The sequence below is a fragment of the Cynocephalus volans genome, chromosome 11 (assembly GCF_027409185.1).
Source record: "Cynocephalus volans isolate mCynVol1 chromosome 11, mCynVol1.pri, whole genome shotgun sequence".
NCBI classification, from domain to species: Eukaryota; Metazoa; Chordata; class Mammalia; order Dermoptera; family Cynocephalidae; genus Cynocephalus; species Cynocephalus volans.
The window spans coordinates 44,778,784-44,798,789 of NC_084470.1; the positions used below are offsets into that span (position 1 = coordinate 44,778,784).

Genomic DNA, 20,006 nt, shown 5'->3' on the forward strand with positions numbered 1-20,006 from the left:
TCTTATTTTTATTTTTAAACACTCACGTTTGATTTAAATAAACAAATTGTTTAAAACTGTGATTGGTAGGCAGTACTCCAAAACTCAGCCTAACTTAGATCTGCTAGAGGCAGCCCCGAGCACAGGTATAACCATGGAGAAGATGCTCTATTGAGGGTGGTCACTGTTAAAGCCTGTGTGAGAGACTCCAGGTGGTGGCATGCTGGCAGCAAGAGTGAGCCTCAGGCTGCAGGGGATGGGCAAAGATGACCAGGCTCCAGCCTAAGAACCAGAGTCTGTTTGAGAAAGAAATAGTCCAAAGAGCCGAGGGCGCTGCAGGGGTTGGGTTTTCCAGAGGCAGAGTTTGAGGAGCATGTCATTTATTAGTGGGATCCACAGCTGTGGATGCAGGCCCAGCAAGGCCCTGCCAGCACAGTGCCACCAGGGGCAGAGACCGACTGTCAGCCACCATTGGACTTCAGGTCGGGTGTTGGATGGAATGAACAGAGGCATGGCTATATTCCCTCCTCATGCCCCACACGTATTGTCTCACACTTAGTATTTTGTGACATCATGATCATACTTAAAAAAATTGTTTTTATTCTTGTGATTTTGCAAAGGCCTGGAGAGATGCTGACTTCAGCCCAATGTGGGAGGTGCTTTCTTGTGGCCAATCCCCGAGCCTCCTCCCACAGTGACCTCTGCTCTTTCTGGCTCACCTGGAGGATTTCTCCTGCCCTGTAAAGCTAACTGCAGCTCCCTGAATAGGGTCAGAATCACAGAGAACTTACATGCCTGAGTTATACCACCCTTTCTCAAGTCATTTGCTGCTGCACCCTCAGCTTTAGGAGGGGCAAGAAGTAGTCATGAAACTATTTTGTTTGTGTGACTCTGGCAAAACTGGTTGAAGGCGTTGTTCCTGTGCCGCCCAGGGTGGCGTTTCTTATCTGGGGTTTCATCTTCCTTCAAGAGGAGAGAATGTCTCTCTAGCGGGAGAATGTTTTTTTTCCCCCCAGAATGAATTCATTTTCATACTTTTAATAATTCTGACAGTCCTGTGAGCCAAAAATTGGGTTGTTTTTCTTTCTATCAAATTAGTGAGTAGACTCGGCCAAACTCCAGCATTCAACTCTGGAAAGAGAATTTACTCATCTGATTATTAGCAATTTGATTTTAGTTTTAAAATGTAATTGCTTCCATTTTTTGGCATATGTTAATATAAAGAGCAGTGTGCTCAGGGGAAACACAGGAGGTATGTTGTAGGGGGTGTTCTTGCAGGGAAAGGCACAGTGATGCAAGGGCCGCCCCGGGACTTCGGACAGGCGGTGTTGATGGGGTGTACAGTAGGGACTGACAAAGCTGGACCACTTCACAAAGGGCCTGTGTTAGAACCTGGTCCCACCAGCCAGAGGAGCAGGTGGAAGCGAGGAAGGGAGCTAGCAGAGTCTGAGGAAGCCTTGAGGAATGGGGCATTGGAGGACCTGGGCCTTGCTAGGCAGCAGCTGGAGCAGTGTTCAGTGGACTTGTGAAGATTTTCTCCAAAAAAAAAAAAAGTCATGCTGTGGCTTTTGTGGTGGCACAAAAACCTCAAGTGAATAAGTGCTAACAGGTGACATTTCATGTCACCAGCAACTGCACTAGTCCAGATTCAGAGCTAACCGTGTCCCTCTCTGATTTCAGCCCTTTGTTTTCAAATTGGCCTTGTCAATGGAGCCTGAAAATTTGGTCTAGAGCTGAGTAGATGGCTCTGACCCCACTTTGGACTGTTCTTGTACACTTCACTTCCATCTCCGCAGGTCTTCGTGCACTGTATGTTGCTTATTTAGCCCGGAAATGAATCTTACTCAGTCAAGCTGGTCAGACAGACAGTATTACATGTTTAAGGCTCTTACCTTAACCCTTGGGGTCAAATGTGCCTCTGCATTCAAAATTTCTGATTTTAGAAACAACACCAAAATAATGAACATTTAACGTTTCTGCAGTGAAATATATGAAAATTCACTAACTGGTATAGTTAAAAATCATCTACTTTCATGCTAATTCTGGTTGAGAAAAAAATTTTAATTTATTTAAATTGACAAGAATATGTACAGTATATTATGTACAAGATGATTTAAAATGTAGAATGGTTACATTGAGCTTCTTAAGAGGCATTGCATCACATGCTTATTTTTTGTGGTGAGAACACTTAACTTTTACTCTGTGATTTTTCAAGAATACAATATATTGTTATTGACTAGAGTCAGCCTGTACACCAGTTCTGGTTTTGGCTTCCAGAGTAGTTTTTGGATTTTAGAGTTGGAGAAAGGGGATTTTTGGGTTTGTATGGGGCCTCCATTGTTTGTTTCACTGGCTGTTCGAATGGTACCCTCTGGGATCCATACAATTTTCTTTCTTAACACCCTCTTCTTTAACATTGCCGGAGACCCCTTCTACCACCCTCCTCTAGAGATACCCCATCAAGCAGCACTGTACTCCCATTGCTTGTGATTTTTCAAATATCAGGAAACAGCTTTAAAATTTTGTCAGGAGGTACTGATTAAATAAGTTGTGGTACATTCATAGGCAACATACCATGCAACCAGGCATCTCTGTGTGGAGTGACCTAGGACATTCTCCAAGTTAATACAGTTTAAATGAGAAAAATTTGTGTCTTTAAAAAATTCAAAAATGCATATTCTATGCATATTTATGATGGTTACATAAAGAAACAATTGAGTGAGACATTGGGGAAATTTTAAAAAACTGTTTGCACTTGTCTTTCTGTGTTTGAACAAATGGCATGTGTGTTACCTATCTAAATAAAAAAAGTTCCAGGAACCCCACCCGTACCCCTACCCAAAAAAGGAGAATAATATATCTGCACCTGGGCTCTATTGTCTTGAACTGGAGATGATTGTGTACGAACTAGGTCCCTATTTCTTTCTTCCCTCTTCCCAGGCTACAGCTATGGGGAGCATGTGGCCAGAGATGCAGGAGGAGCTTCTGCTAAGTAAGGGTTTGGACTGCTGGTTTTAGAGCACTGGCATTCAGTCTGTCTAAATCAAGTAAGGCTTGGTTTTGATGTCATTTAATAAATATACTTTGTTTAATGGCTAGACTTTATGTCTTGAACTTGGTTTACCATTTTTTAAACAAGTCCTCTGTTGTCCCATGTGAGAGCCTGTAGAGTAGCATGCATAGGTAAGGCTTCTGGGTCCCTATTACTTCTAGAATAGGTTGTCACCCGACAACCTCCACTTTATTTCTGTACTGGGAGACTCTTGGGTGGGCGGAAACCTCCTTCTGTCAGCCTTAGTTTGTGGGAGGCCAAGTAAACTCCTCAGTCATTTTAAGGGATGTTGAACTAATCCAAAAAAAAAAAAATTTACAGCAGTTGATATATTTTAGTTGACACATTTTGATGAACTTTAAATATGTGGCGATCAGAGGTCCACTTCTATCCTTTTAGTTTACATTCCTCACTGATGTGGGTAGTTGTATTTTAAACCCGAAGCTCATTCTTTTCAGATGTGTGGGTATATATTCATTGCTGGGTCGCAGATAGTATAAAAACTAGGTTCCAGGAGTGTGCGCAGCATTTTATTTAAGCAACAGCTAAAGGTAAACATGCCTACTTTGTATTTTTATTTATTTATTACCCCTCCCTCCCAATTCCTTTTCTGCTGGGCCCACATTCCTAGGTCTTTGTCTCTCCCTGGTATTTAAGATATTTGGGGAGAGAAAGGCAGTAGGTGGGTTATTCTGAGAGCTGGGGGCAGGGAAGAGGGTGGTCACTTGCAGGGTCAGAGGTCAAGCCTGCTCCATTTAACTGGGGCAGCCAGATTGTCGCCAGGCCTGAGGGGGCGTGTCCATGCCTCTGCCCGGGAAGCCCCAAAGAGGCAGCCCCAGACCCTGGAATTCCTGCCACCAGAGGACCTCTTCTTCCCATCCTTTCCCCCCTTTCCTCAGAGCCTCTGCTCGTGGCTGCTGCCACATTTCTGGCCATGGGACACTACACAGCTCCAGCTTATTCTTAAAAGATAATCTTTCAGCTATTTTAGAGAGAATTGCACCCATGCATGCACATCCTTACGTATGGATCATGTTTCAGCAGCTCTACAAGTGTGGATTTTCACTCTTAGGAATTTCAGGTAGATGAGATTTTGCTTCTAAATGAAGTGTGAAATCTTCCCAAAGTTTTAGTCCAACTTTTAGCTAGAGGTTTACAAAAATTGATCTCATTTTACAGTTTTGGGACAATGCATTTTTAAAAAAATCATAGTTTATTACAGGCATATTGAGACTATTCTTTTACTCACCCAAAGCTTTTTATTATCAATTACGGGAGTGCTCTACACCGCACCTCTGGAACTGCAGAAACACTGGCTTTTCTGAAACCACAGTGTGCCCTGGGTACAGGATCTAACTGCCTTGATCCTGTGTAAAATGATGCCAGGCAGGGATTATATCCAGGGACCTCTTTCACCTATTTTAGAGTTATCTGGGCTCTCAAGGCTTGGGCATGGGAAGGCTCTGGAGTCAGAGGCTACGGGCACTCTACCCTTCCTTGCCACCACCTTTTTTGACCAGGATTTCTTTTCTGGCCACTGCATCTGCAGAACCCTTTAAAACCTATCATTCTTTATCCAAGCTCTGTTTTTTTAAGGTTAACAAATCTAAAACTTAGAAAAATCATCTGGGGCCGACCCCGTGGCGCACTTCCCGAGTGCTGCGCCGGGAGCACAGCGACGCTCCCGCCCCGGGTTCGGATTCGGATTCGGATCCTATATAGGACTGGCCGGTGCGCTCACTGGCTGCGTACCGGTCACGAAAAAGATAAAAAAAAAAAGAAAAAAGAAAAAAAAGAAAATTCATCTGAATTCCTTGCAGTTTCACAACTGGAGCCTGGACTGGAGCCTAGCTTCCTGGCCCAGCCTGGAGTTTCTTTCTTTTCTTTTCTTTTCTTTTCTTTTCTTTTCTTTCTTTCTTTCTTTTTTTTTTTTTTTGGTGGCTGGCCAGAATGGGGATCCGAACCCTTGACCTTGGTGTTATAAGGCTGCGCTCTAACCAACTGAGCTAACTGGCTGCCCTTAGAATTTCCTCGAAGCCCTCCGGTCCTGTTGTCAAGCCCCCAGAGAAAGGGTTCTGGGGTAGAAGAGGTCTCCTGAGATACCTACTCAGACCCCGTGTGTTTCATAGGTGAGACTGAAGCTCATGTGGTCAAGGAAGGTGACTGGATAGATGGTCCCACAGCCAGGTAGTGCCAGGCTCAGGTTAGCAGCCTAAGGTTCTTTTCTACCAGGCTGTTGCATTTGCATGAGCCCACAGACCGAAGCAAGCGAGGAAGTTCCAGTCAGGCCACATAGCTGTCCTAAGAGGCAAAGAGATGCGTCTTCAGGTTGCTTAGCTGTTTGGTAGAAGTGGGGAGGCCACAGGGGGTTCAGAGGCATGTTTTCTTCTAATTTAAAAGGAACCTTCTGCTGGAAGTTTTTTATACTTTTACGTTAACATAGGAGTGATCTCTATTCCCATGACAAATGGAGAGAGCAACGGAAGGAATGTGTTTGAGGATATTGAAGTTGGTAGAATTGCTTTGGCAGCACGTAGTAAAAAAAGACTGAGAATTTTTTCTGAATTTATTCAGCTTAGCATCTTTTGGTTCGTCTTTAGACTTTGCTTGAGAATTTTAGATTTAACAGAAGGATTAGATAATCTCTAATAGTTGGACCTGCTTAAAAAGCAGAAGGCAAATCACTGCCACCTGGTTTCAGTCTACCACTGTTGCTGGAAAAGTACTACAGTGATCAAAATTGGCAGTAAAGTTACAAACCTTATCACACTTCCCTTGTATAAAGTAGGATCCATAAAACATGCTATCTCAGAACCGTTTCTTCACAAGAGTAAGAACACAATATCTTAAATCTTTCCTTTTTCCTATTTCTGAATCCAGAGAAGCAGCCTAGCCCATGCTGCTGGCTCACATGCTTCAGTTAATTAACCCTGGGTGTGGAGCAGCCTCTTTGCTTGACTGAGCCATTTGTGAGAGCATTTCCTAATGGACATATTTCATGCTAAGATTTTGTGGTTACTAAAATACAAACTCTGGACAAGGGGAGAAACAGCATTCTTACTCTCTTTGCCCCTACCCCCAGCCCCTCTCCCTGTGGGCCTGTCAGGGCCACCTCCAGGCCTCCCTTCCTGTCTCCCATGACTTTCTGCCCTGCCTCTTGGCCAGAGTGAGCTCCTGTTCCGTTCCACGCATAATCCCTTTGAGTCCTACATCTTGGACCTCCACAATACCTAGCAAAGTGCTTTGTACCTTGGATGAGGTAGCCACCACCATGTGCGTTGAAACCAGCTCTTCAGAAGGCTCATGCTCATGTTGGTTTCTTGCCGTGTCCTTGCTGTGAGGCCTTGAGCAGGTCATGATCTTCTGTCTTCACCTGGAGATGAAGTGCATTGTTGTGCATGTGACAGAATATCCACCCCCCCCCCACACACACACTTCTCCCCTGCCTGTTGAGAGTTAGCTACCTTTCCCTTACACCCAGAGGCACATTTAAGATCTGCTCTTGAAAGCAGTCCAGCAAACATTTAAAGAGAGCGGCACTAAGGGCCCAGCTCTGTGGAGAGATACACCACAATGAGACTGGCCCAGTTTCAGTGCCAAGGAGCTTTCTCTCTAGAGAGCTCCTTATTTATCAGCAGGTAAAGGCTGTGCCAGCCCTTCTCTCCCTCCCCCCTGGCACGCTGGACCCAGGGAGGTGTATAACATCACATAAAGCAGTTCTGTCAGCACTGGCTGCCTCCCAGGTCCAACTCCTTGGAATAGCTTGGCAGGAAGAAGAAAGGCAAGCAGCTGGCTGACCTTACCACTAGCTTTTTGCCTTAGTTCCAGAAGCTTAAGCCTGCATCTTGCTTAGTGCCTCTGCTGGTCTCCTTGGGAGGGTGATATTTACCGTCTCTTACCTTGCTTCACACCCAGAAGCTGGGGTGGCAGGGGAAACTTTTCTGGTATATTCTTTCATTCAGGCCACCAATCTCAGACCAGGGAACATGATCTTACCACTTTCGGGGATAACCGAAGATACAGGGAAATCTCTCATGCCAAGAGGGATATTTCACTTCATCTGTGCCTTTGAAATGTCTCAGTTACAGTTCTGAATGAAACTAGAGTGAGGTGATGGTGGGCATTTAGTTGGTTTCCCCCCACTTGATGTGGAGCCAAGGGAGTGGGAAAGCAGGGCAAGTGGCTGTTTTTAGTTTTATTTGCATTTGTGCCTGCTGCCCCTCTCTGTAAGGGGTGTGCTTGCTTGTTGTGAAGGGGGTGGTTTGAGGTCTGGGATCCAGGGTGCCACTCTTGCTGTCCTCCCTCTTCCTCCCACCCTGCACTGCTCATTTATGCCTGTCTGGTTTTCAGGTGCTGCACCTGTACTGCGACACTTGCTCTGTGCCCATCTGTCGGGAGTGCACGATGGGCCGGCATGGGGGCCACAGCTTCATCTACCTCCAGGAGGCGCTGCAGGACTCCAGGGCACTCACCATCCAGCTGCTGTCTGACGCCCAGCAGGGCCGCCAGGCAATCCAGGTCAGCATCTCCCCACCCCCATTGATTTCCACGAGAAACCCTTCCCTCTCCCTGTCAGATGGTGTGTGTGGATCACTGGGTAGACTCCAGTGTGTGGGGGGTGTGGAATAGTGACCCAGATGAGCTCAGTGAGATCTGTGCAGCAACGGTCCCTGGAAGGGTCCCAGCAGTCATGCGAAGATGACAAGCTTGTGGCCAAAGTTATTAGATCCCAAAGGGCCTCGCCTGGGCCCCATCATGTAACCCGCATGTTTCGCATCCAGACCCCTCCCCAAATCCAAGCAGACATTGGCATTTCTGAGTCAGAACTGCAGAACGACTGGACACAATGCTTTTAGACACAGATGTGTGCTATGCAGATTTATGTATTTATAGGTGAGCATGGACAATTTTACCTAAGATTCAGTCTTGAACTGTTTCCTGGGTGATAAAGCCCTGGTAATTTAGACCCTTGACTGTTGAGTTCCCATCACTTTGGGGTTAGGGAGGGGCATGTGTAACTTGGAGAGTGGACAAAGTTCTCTTATACAGTTAGGTGTAATGTATTAGTCTGTTTCTGTTGCTTATAACAAAATATATAGAACTGGGTATTGTATAAATAAAATGAAATTTATTGCTTATAGTTTCTGAGGCTGGAAAGTCCAAAGTCCAAGGAACACATCTGGGTGCAGGCTTTCTTTGGTGGTGGCTTCATTGATGATAGGGTATCACATTGCAAAAATGGTGGAGCAGAGAGAGAAAGACAGACTCTCCTCTTCTTTCAAAGCCCTCAGAACCATGTTCCTGACCACCATCTTTAATCCATTCACTATGGGATGGTCCTACAATCCAATCACCTCTTCAAGGCTCCACCTTTCAATTACCATAATAGGATTTCCTACCCTGTTGACAGTCACAGTGGGGACGAAGTTTCTAATACCCAGAACTTGGGGGACACAATTCAAGCTTCAGTGAGTTTTGAGGGGACATAATTCAATCCACTATAGGTAATAAGGTGCCTGAATTGTTTTTAAATCTTCTTGCCTGATCCAGGTCACAAGGTTTTGGGAAATTGGAAAATTATGTTTTCTATGTATTGTAGGATAGGTTTGAAAGTCAAGAGAAATTGGTAAGCCTCCAGCAGAAATTGCATTGGAAACTGTTGTTATTTACATTCTAGAGTGTTAAAATAAGTGAATTGTTTTAAAAATAAGATCTTTTTGGAAGTGCTAAAGAATTGAGGTCATGGGCCCTAAAGAAAGGGTTTGATTTAATGAGTTTCTCAGCAGCTATCATGTTCCTATGCATAATATTGAAAATCTTTTCTGAAGAGTCAGAATTTTCTAAGGTTCCAGTCATAAAATTGGAAGTTTGAGAGTATTTCTGGAATGACTAATTCTGTCATGTTTTTACACTGGAGTTGATCATTTTCTTTCATATGCCTTCACTGTGACTTTAGGTTGCTGTCCAAGTTGTCATTTGTCAGCATCTCCACCAGTGCATCGTTCTGTTGTGTGTTATTGTATCTGTCCTTGCAATGAAGTGGTTTGTGTCTTTTCTACCTTATGCCACTACATTTAGGACCTTGACAAATTCCTTACCCTGCTGGTGTCTCCTAGACACTGGTGCCCCCTAGACACTGGTGCCTGATGTCCACTGGGGCGTAACTGGGGAATCCTAAAGAACTGCTGATGTCTAGGCCTCACCCCTTAGATTGTAGAATAAGTTAATTACCCTTTTTTGGTCTGTGGATATTGAGAACCTCAGGGGCTCCTTGAAGCACGGTTGAGAGAAATGTTGGTGCTCTTGTGTTCTGTGGGATCAGCCACTCTGGGGAGAAAAATGAGTTGTGATGATTTGTTGGAGTCTTCAACAAAAGTTTCTTACCAGATCCTCAATGTCGTGGCCATTCCCAGAAAAATCAACTATCTAGGAGCTCAAAGGCCCTAGAATGTTGGTCATGAAAGAAGTTCCCTAGGTGTTGGTAGAAAACACATCACCTCTTTTCCTCTGAGTTAACCCTGAGATGCCAGCACACGCCTGAGGGGAAGCCAAGATAAAGTTTGAGAACAAAGCTAGCTTTGCTCAAAAACCATTTTTTGAAAAGACAGTTTGCCCCCCCACAGAAACAAGCTTTGTCACCATAGTCACAAGACTGGCGTGACCTAGTTTTCATCGTGTATGAGTGTTTTGCACGTGGGTTGCTGGTATCAACCAGGATCATCAGTATTACATTGTTGTCATTGAAACAGATTGAGTGAGGATGGGGAGAGGAGTCAGCATGTGTTCTGCGTGCTGAACATGCATAACTGAGCCCTTGCTGCCCTAAGGGAGAGCACTGTTCTGAGAGCATCAGGAAGACGTGATTTTATGCAGGGTGGAGTTCCTTTCCTGGGAAGCATCTAATCCAAAACTCATTTGAAAAGAACATCTGGAAGACATTGGAAAAAGTGGCCACTATGCAATAGGGTAGTGTCTTTATATAAAGAAATATTTGGAATATAAAGCATTTAAGAATATAGAAAGAATATAAAGAAATTGTTATATAAAGAAATATTTAGATTTGTGAATGAATGTAAAATTGCTCAGTGACCAACACAGGAGAATACAATGGAAAGATGGGTGAGCCACTGAAATTTTGAGATGTGCCCCCCACTTGAGAACGTTGATTTAGATGCACAGTGCTTCAAGCCCTTGATTCTTCACATGTACTTGGTCAAAATGTTAATGAAGTGGACAACCCACCCACATAATTTTTATGCTGATATTTAATAGTGTTTATGTTAAAGAGTACAGCAGAGATGGTATGAAGAGTTTTCTGTTAATGAGAACATTGGCGGTAGGAAGGAATATATATAGTCAATTAACATGCAGTGGGGGGATGGCTGTCTTGAAAGTATACATAAACTTTGGACCTTTATTTTATTTTATTTATTTATTTTTTTTTTTGTCGTTTTTTCGTGACCGGCACTCAGCCAGTGAGTGCACTGGTCAGTCCTATATAGGATCCGAACCCGCGGCGGGAGCGTCGCCTCGCTGCCAGCGCAGCACTCTACCAAGTGCGCCACGGGCTCGGCCCTTGGACCTTTATTTTAAGGAAAGTCACTTAATCTGTTTAAATCAAAATACAGAAGAATTCTGGTCACAAGATAAGAGATTTTGATTTCTTTTATAAGGAATATTTGATTTGGAAGTCATTTCTAAGACTCTGTCCTGGGTTTGTTCATTTGCTGTTAATAGTATTAATGTATTAAGTGTGTCATTCAGGAGCTATAAAGAGTTGCTTATTTGTACTGGCAAATTGGCAGATCCGAGAAACAGAGCAATAGGCTTTATTTTGCTAATAATCTAATACTTAAGACATCAAATCAAATAAAGGGTGATGAAGTGAGGAGAAGGAGTAAATTTAAATTATCATAGCAAACACCAAAATAAAAGTTAGCCAGGTTAAAAGGTTACATGGGAAGAGGGGAGGGGAAGGGAGCATTTGAAAAAAGAAATATTAAATACTTAAAGGCATGGACGTATTCTCAGCTTAGGATTGATAGAAGAAACTTTTTCATATTAAAAGGAAAACAAACTAGAAAAATAGGGCAGACAAATAGTTACTCTATGCAAAAAACAAACAAACAAACAAAAACTCATAAAAGTGGGTAAAACAGAAAGACACCAAATAGGTAAAGGAATGAAGGAAATGAAAATGTACCTTACAAGGAGAAAATATAACTACTGAATATGAACATATGGAAAAATATTCAACATGAGCAATAATTCAGTGAAAATGACACCAGAACACTATTTTGGACAAATAACTGGGTATGTAACCCATGCTTACTCTTAATTGGTGGGAGAATGTGCTTTGGGAAATTTCCAGAGCTTTAAAGGTGGAAGTAACTCATTCCTCCTTTAGGAATCTCTCCTAAGGTGTGTCCTCCTACATTTTGGAGGTATTCATTGTAACATGATGAATGGTGAACAGTAGGAGTAAGGACTTTGTGGCATTAAGTAAAACCTGCAAACCATGAAGTATTATTAGTACTGTTTTCTCGTTTGTGGTGGGACTCAGGCAAAATTTTTTTCCAGCTTTACTGATATATACAATAAAGTGTACACTCCAGAGTAATAGAAGAAACACCTCATTTACGATTATAGGGGAGGACTTGATCACACCTGTCTTAGTCCTGGACAGATCATCTAGGCAACAAGCCAACAAAGGAACAGTTATCTATCAGATGGAGAGAACAAATCTGTGGTTATTCGGGTCGGGGGAAGGGGAGAGATTGGATAAGGGACTAAAAGAATAAGTATGATTTGTAACAAGGAATATACTAATAAAAAATAAAAATATGAAAAAAAATAAAGTGTATGTATTTAGGGGCCAGTCCGTGGCTCACTTGGGAGAGTGTGGTGCTGATAGCACCAAGGCCACGGGTTCAGATCCCTATATAGGGATGGCTGATTAACTCACTTGGGAGAGTGTGGTGCTGACAACGCGAAGTCAAGGGTTAAGGTCCCCTTACCAATCATCTTTAAAAAAAAAAAAATTTTTAAATGTATAACATACATTTGACATGTATTTCAGCATGAAAATATCAAGATTATGAACATACCTGTCAACCTCCAAAGGTTTCCTTGTACCCTATGGTAATTCCTTTTTTCCTGCTCCTATGTGTTTCTGAGCAATCACTTATATACATACCATAGATTAAGGTTTTGTTTTAATCAGTTAGGAAATGCATTTAACAATGGGCAGCAGGCCCTTATTCTGTTCCTAAAATGTAGTGTCTTAAATGCTCAAGATTTTAATCTCTCCTATTAAAAAAAAAAAGTCTGTAGGTAAGTTTAGTCTTGGAGAATGCTTCATCTCTACCAAGCCATTCTTACTTGTGCCACTCATTCCTATGGCCCAAAGTGGCTGCTGGAGCTCCAGCCATCATATCTATGTTCTGGATAATTGGAAGGAAGTGGGTATACTACTGCCTTTTAAAGACATTTTTCAGAAATCTTCAATACATCTCATTGACCAAAATGCAGTCTTATGACCACATCAGATGCGAGGGAGTTTTTGATTCCTGCTCACTATGGCCTTGAATAAGATAGAGCTTCTGTTACTTTTCATCTGATGTTAGTAGTAAGTCAGTAGTAATAATAGAGGTGAAATGGATGTTCTAGACAACCATATGTAACTATCTTTGCCCTGCTCTTCTTAATTTCCTTTATTGGACATGTCGTCTTCCCAGTTAATAAATATTATTGGCACTTTCACGTTAAAGCAAGAATGATAGATATTGCACCACATTATATAAGAATGAGGAAAACTGAGCTTAATGATGTTGCATAATTTTACAAAGTTGTATGGGTAAAATTGTAAGTGAATGTAGACTTTTTGGGTTACTTAGGTCCCTTAATTTCTGTTTTTGTTTGATCACTTTGATAGATCAGGTAACCTATAGTCACTGCTGCTTACCACGATGGAAAATTTACCACAGTGAATGCCTACTATCTCGTGAGCTTATGAACTGTATAAACTATCCCAGGAAGTAGGAACCATTTTTTTTTTTTTTTTTTAATTACAGATGTAGAAATGGAAGAACAAAATTTAGTTGCTTTGCTCAAGATCCCAGATCTCATTGCTCATAGGACTTCACTTCACCTTTCATCAGTAAGAATTAATGGCCCCTTTTTATTGAGCTTTTGCTCTGTTACAGGCACTGAAATAGGTGCTTCATGTGTACATAGCAGTCCCTTGAAGCTTGGGTGTCATTCTTAACATTTTGCAGAGAAACTGCTTCAAAGAAATTAAGTAACCTGCCAGAGGTTATGCTGACTTGTAGAGGAATTGTGGTTTGAACTCAAGTCAAAACTGATGGCGAGTTCCTATCTGGGTGGCGTGTGCTCATAGTCTCTCTCTCTCTCTGTCTGTCTGTCTGTCTGTCTGTCTATCTATCTATATCTCTCTCTCTCTATCTGGGTGGTGTGTGCTCATAGTCTCTCTCACACACACACACGCGTGCACACACACACACACACACACACACCAAATGTTAGAAAAATCATAGTTGAAAAACTTTAGGACACCATGATCTAATTAAAAATTTCTCTGTGCTGTCTTAATTAGGATTCTTGTTGAATGACTGAAAGGGAATGAACAGTCTCAGGTAACGATGTGGAATATGGATGGATCAGGCTTCAGGTATCCAGGGACTCAGACCTTGGTGTAGCACTCTCAGTCACTTAGCTCTGCCCCTCTCTCCATGGTAACCTCATTCTTGCTAATGAACCTGGGCTTCATCCACACAGTGGAGATACATGGAGGCCATGTTCCAGCAAGCAAGCCATTCTCAGGGAAAGAGTTAACTTTTTCCCTCCTCTCCCTTCTTCTCCCCCTCTCCATTTAGGTTGGGGATGGTAGGGGGAGGCTTTTGAGCACTCATATGTAAGATTCCAGGGAAGGGTTCTTGATTGGTCTGGTCTGGTTTCCTTTCTTTCCCCTCTTTGGACACAGTCTGGTTGCCAGAGGCACTATGATTGGTAGCTCCCTTTGGACCAAGTGAATGAGCAAGAACACATCCCAAAAGTAAATGATACTGGCCAGACCAAATCTGCAGGTAGATTTAAGTCCTTACAAACCTCACACCATCCTTAAATGAGTATCAGTGACATTTTACAATGTATCTGGACTCAGTACTATTTGGGAATTGTGTGTTTTGATTTCCACTTACCAGCTTTTGTTTAGAAAAAAACTTTGGCCGGAACTCCATCCCCTTTTTTCAGCCAGGGGCATCTCTATTATTTTCCCCTCTGGTGTAGGAGATAATATACACTCTCTAGAGATACAGCAGTTTTTGCCTTTCTCTGGCCACCTCTGAACCCTGAGTCACACCACTGATCATGTTTCTGTGTTTGCATTGGTGCCAGAAGGCTTGAGATTGCTGACTCCTCTCCTGTAATAAATTAGCAGCCCTATACCATACTGCATGTAACCTCTTTATTAAACCTCCCTAGTGAGGTCCTCTTGTCTTGGACACATCTTCCTCTAGTCCTGATGTCCCCCACTTATTTTCAAGATGAGTTTGTATGCTTTGCTTTTGTTGTAAGCGTCCAGTAAATCATTTCTGGATTGGGGGGGGGGTGTATATATGCTAAAGGCACATTTCCCACTGAATATCTGGTTTTCATCTGATATTAAATTACATGTGTCAGATGTACTGTTGACTGTGAATCAGTCAAGTTATGACTCTGAGAGTCATAATGTGTGTGAGTCTTAGTTCTAGAAAGAGACCAAGACATAAATCCTTGAATTAATTCTAGACAGTAGTGTAAAGAGAATCTACCCTGGTGAGGGTCTAGAGTCACCCACAACAAAGAAAGCACGGAGGATGTCTGTAGAGCTTTAGGGCTTTTAAAGGGCAAATCACTGATTTATTGCTTTTTAGAACATTCTGATGCTTTTATTTTGCCTCTATTACTGAAGATACAATATTTTGGTCTTTTATATAATTTGAGGATTTCATAAGGTACACTAATTCCCTGAGGATATCAATAAACAGGATCAGGAACAGTTAGTCTCTACATATTGATTGTTTCATTACTATATTTCATCACATTTAAGATGCCATTGATTGTGAGATGTACATTTATTTTATATACAACAAAGGGAAAAAACTCACTAACAATTTTAAGATGAATCATAGTTTCAAAGATGTTGAATGTGATGAAAATTATGTTTTAGAGTGGACTACAGTAGTCCCCCATATCCAATATATGGGTGATATTTGCATTCTCTATTACCTTTTGACCATTGGATACCACTGTTCTCTGCAGCAGACATCACTATTTGATATCTGCACTGTTCCGCACAAATCCTAGATTTGCCCTCAGTCTCCTACATACTAAGTGGCAAGAACTCAATAGTTGGCTGGCATACACTGATTTGCTCGCCCAGATTTGAGACCCTCAACTTTCAAATGTATGATAGGATCTATTATCTAAAAGGTGACGAAAGTTTTTCTCAAGCAAGTGCTTGTTGGGTGATTTCTCTTATCACAATCACAGTGTACATTTCTGTTTTGGGAGTTTACCCAGCCGTTTTACCCATTGTGATTCCCCCATCCCACCTGCCTCAGACACCCTGCCTTGGAGATTGGGAACTTGTTCAGCAGGTCCTGGTCTGCACATCTTGGAATGTGGTGCTTGACTGGATTGTGTATGATTTGGAAGGGAAAGACCCATTTTGCCTTTACACATAGGGCTTTTATGACCCAAGGAATGATATTATCCTCCCGTGCTTGGTGATTACTCACATTGTGATAAAAGCTTTAAATCCCTTCTACCTGTTTGAAAGATGGAAGAAACAGTTCTTATCATATGATGGGAGTTTCAGACACAAGGGCCTTCAGGGACCTGACGGTAACCACATTGCTCACTCCCGACAGTCCTTGCCCTGTGGGGATGTGTGCCTGCTATTTCCACATCTTCAGACTTTTTTTTTTTTTAAGTGGAAAAATCAGTTTGGCAAGTAATATGACATTGGTATAAATAGAAAGCAGTTTGTCACCTCTGCTTTCTTTTGAGGAAGAGTTAGGAAACAGATTTTGTTGCTTTTGTCAGATACTGACTTGGACACTACCTCTGTGCTAATTAATAACCAATACATCTGAAAACAGGTGGTGCCAGTTATTAAGTTCTGTTCTCTCAGCTCTAATCCACCCTTTCACATCCTTGCCATGTGATGTTGAGGCCAAAGCAACATATCTGGAAAGAGACTTCTTCCTTTTTGCTTCCTATTCTTAATAGTAGCATTTTTTCCCCACCCTGGCAGCAGAAGTTTGCTTCATTTCCCAGCTTTGGCCACTCCCAGAATTAGCTGCTCATGATCCCACCTCTTTACTTCTGAGTTTTGTAACCACCACGTTTTTCCCCTTTGTTCTCTGAGCCCTAGCAGTACTCCCATGCCTGTTAAACCATTTCTCTGTGTTAAATTCTCTCTGTTTACATGTCTAGTAAGGTTTCTCCTTTTCTTCCTTAATGAATCCCGACTGACAGCCCGAGATATTCAGAATTTATCAACCCCACTATGATACCTGCTTAAATGCACACCTGTTTGACTGGTCATTCTAATTTTTTATCTTAGTAATTTCAGTGTATCTATCTGCTTCAAATGTATTGCCATTTGTATTAGTTAGGGCTGCTATAACAAATTACCATAAACTAGATGACTTAAAAGGACAGGAATTTATTCTTTCACAGTTTTGGAGGCTGGAAGTCTAAAATCAAGGTGTCAGCAGGACCGTGCTTCCTCTGAAAGCTGTGGGAAGACTCCTTCCTTTCCTCATCCTCGCTTCTGGTGGTGGCTGGCAATCCTTGGCTTGTTACATGTGTTACTCCCAGTTTCTGCCTCTGTCTTCACTTGGCTTTTTTCTCCTCTGTGTATCTGTGTCCCTTCATCTACACATGGCCTTCTGTGGACACGAGTCATTGGATTTAGGACTCTCCCTAATCTAGTATGACCTCATGTTAGCTAATTACATCTACAAGTGGGGGGTAATATTTAACACAGTTCAGCTACGTAGTGCTTTGGTAAACATGGTTATGGTCAGAGACATGCACAAACATAGAATTTATATTATATATTGTTCTTAAAAAACTATGCATTATTTACTCAGCCCCCCCCCCCCCCCCCCCATATTTGATATGTAAAGTCACTTGGGGAAAGATTGTAAAGATGCAATAGAAACACTATGGAAAGATGCTGTTCATTTCCACCTTCAGAAAGGGAGTGGCATCTGAACTAGATTTTGAAATTTAGGGTGAATTTGGAAGAGAAGGCATTCCAGGCCATGGGTAGCCTGTGAAGCACCCAGATCTACCCAGTGCTGGATGTGATGCGGCTCAGTGGATCCTTAGGCCTCACAGGGACGGGGGCAGAGAATGTGGTGGGGCACATAACCATTCGAGCCATGGATGTTTTGGGGGCTGCACCTTGAGTGTGGCTTCATACTGTGGATGTGTCAGCCCTCATCTAGACTGATAGCATTAGAGGTAGTAAATACGGGCCCCACTTGTGACAGAATAAGTCAAAACTGTTGTGCAGGAAGAGTAATAAAAATACAGCAGAACACCCAGAATAGACAAATCTATAGAGTGGATTAATTGTTGCCATGGGGAAGAAGGAGAGGAAACAGAGGGTGACTGCTTAATGGGAATGTAGTTTACTTTTTGATTGATGAAAGTGTTTTAGAGGTAGATAGTGTTGATGGTTGCATGACACTGGATGTACTAAATGTCACTAAAGGTTAATTTTATGTTATGTATCTGTAGTAGATTGAATTATGTCCCCCAAAACTCCCTGAAGGTAGAATTGTGTCCCTTGCAGTTTTATGTATTAGAATTTAGCCCCCACTGTGACTGTTAAGAGGGTGGGGAATCCTATTATGGTAATTGAAAGGTGGATCCTTGAAGAGGTGATTAGGTTGCAGGATCATGCAGTAGTGAATGGATTAAAAATGGTGGTCAGGGGCATGGTTCTGAGGCTTTAAAAGAAGGGGAGAGTCTGTCTTTCTCTCTCTCTCTCTCTCTCTCTCTCTCTCTCTCTCTCTCTCTCTCTCTCTCTCTCCCTCTCCCTCTCCCTCTGCTTCCACCATCTTGCAGTGTGGTCACTGTCGTCACCACCAGATGGACTTTGGACTTCAGACTTCCCAGTCTCAGAAACTGTAAGCAATAAATTTCATTTTCTTTATAAATCACCCAGTTCAGTGTACTTTGTGATAAGCAACAAAAATTGACTAATACAGTGTCTTTTACCAAAATTTAAAAACAAAATAAGGCAGGAAGTATGTGTAGGCCTAGGTATTTAGGTATGTGCTCTGACTCTTATGACAGGATCTAAATGGGCTGATGGGAAAGGATGGTTGAACAGAACTGTTACTGATGACAAGTGTTTTCCTCTGAGCCAGGTGCTGTGTGCTCAGCTCTGTTCATATATTCCCCTGCATTTCCCTCACATTTACCCCTTACCCCCCAGGGTTGGAGAGGACTAGGAACTGTCCAGGGCTTTACAACTCTTTAGTAGGAGGTGGGGCCAGAATTTGAACCCGCGTTACCTACCCCAAGGATGTAACCAGCCTGGTTTGACCTAGACTGTCTCAGTTTTAGCATTGAAAGTCCCACATCTCAAAAGTCCCTCGGTCCTTGGGCAAACTGGGTCATTGGTTACCCATGCTGAGATCAGGCTCCAAACCCTTTGTGCCTCCCTACACCCCTCCTGATGGGGTCATCTGCTCTAAAACCTGCTGCAACACGAGCAGTCAGTTCAGAATCCCTGATTTAATACCTCAGTATCTCAAAGAAATCTTTGTAGCTTTTCAAGATACATCATGCAGTATTAATGAAACACCAGGCCTTCTGTCTGGATTAATTTTTTATGAACAATAATACGTCTGATTAAACTAGCTGATTTACGAGGGTTGGTGGTACAGGGTGGGTGTATGGTGGCATGTAGATGGTCTCTGGCAAGCCGTCTCTTACCACAGGGCATGGGTTCTTAGGTAGATCAGGTGATACTCCCAGTATGCACTGGGTGTTGGTTCTGACTGGGATGAGCTACATTGCTAAGACTTGACAAGAAGATGATGGATCAGCTCCTAGCCTGTTGTACATTCTCATGTGGGAGATGAGCCCAGACTGAGGGGTTTTCCCCAGGCAGGGACCAAGGCCAAGAAAGTCTAGGGAAGTTGCTCGTGTGCCCAGAGCTGTACATTTTACATCTGATCCTCTTTCCCAGTTTTCGCCTGTCACCCAGATACACTGGTTTCACTGTGTCCTAGTATCTCTTAATAGTCCTGACATTCACTGAGTAGGTGCCATTTGTCATACAAAGAAATTCAGCTCTTGCCAGCAACTCCTTCAGTTACATGTCAAACAAATGCTAGTCTCTCCCCCTAAGTGTCTGCTTTCTTTGCAAGGCAGTGGATCAAGTGGTCTGGGAAAAGTGTTAACATTTCAGGTCTGATAGAAGCCGATTTTATATGTTTTGTATAAGGAGTGATGGTCCTTGTTTTTTGTTTCCTAGCTGAGCATCGAGCAGGCCCAGACAGTGGCAGAACAGGTGGAGATGAAGGCAAAAGTTGTACAGTCGGAGGTCAAGGCTGTGACTGCAAGGCATAAGAAGGCCCTGGAGGAGCGAGAGTGTGAGCTGCTGTGGAAGGTAAAAGAGAGAGAACCCCCATCCCCAGAATGCCTCCCCCTACCCAGGCTGTGCCCACTTGTCTGCTCTGAACCCCAGCAGAATTCTACAAGAATTCTAATTTCAGATCCTGAACGCAAACTCTAAGTTTAAAACACTTGGTAAATATCCAGAAAGATGCAGGGGGTCCCTGGAACATTGTGGGTGCGCTATCCATGCAGTAAACAAGGGGCCTTTTCAAAAGTAGTTGGGTAACCAAGACTGGAAGGAGCATCAAGTTTTATATTGCACATA

General features: G+C 42.7%; 1 protein-coding gene across 1 annotated transcript in view; it reads left to right on the forward strand.

The window, feature by feature from the left end:
• Nucleotides 1-20,006, forward strand: part of TRIM71 (tripartite motif containing 71) — a 63,476-nt gene that overhangs the window by 38,396 nt on the left and 5,074 nt on the right. The window contains exons 2-3 of the mRNA XM_063113553.1: nt 7,382-7,549; nt 19,599-19,733. Of these exons, the coding sequence (XP_062969623.1) occupies nt 7,382-7,549; nt 19,599-19,733 (303 nt within the window). The remainder of the gene's footprint in view (nt 1-7,381; nt 7,550-19,598; nt 19,734-20,006) is intronic.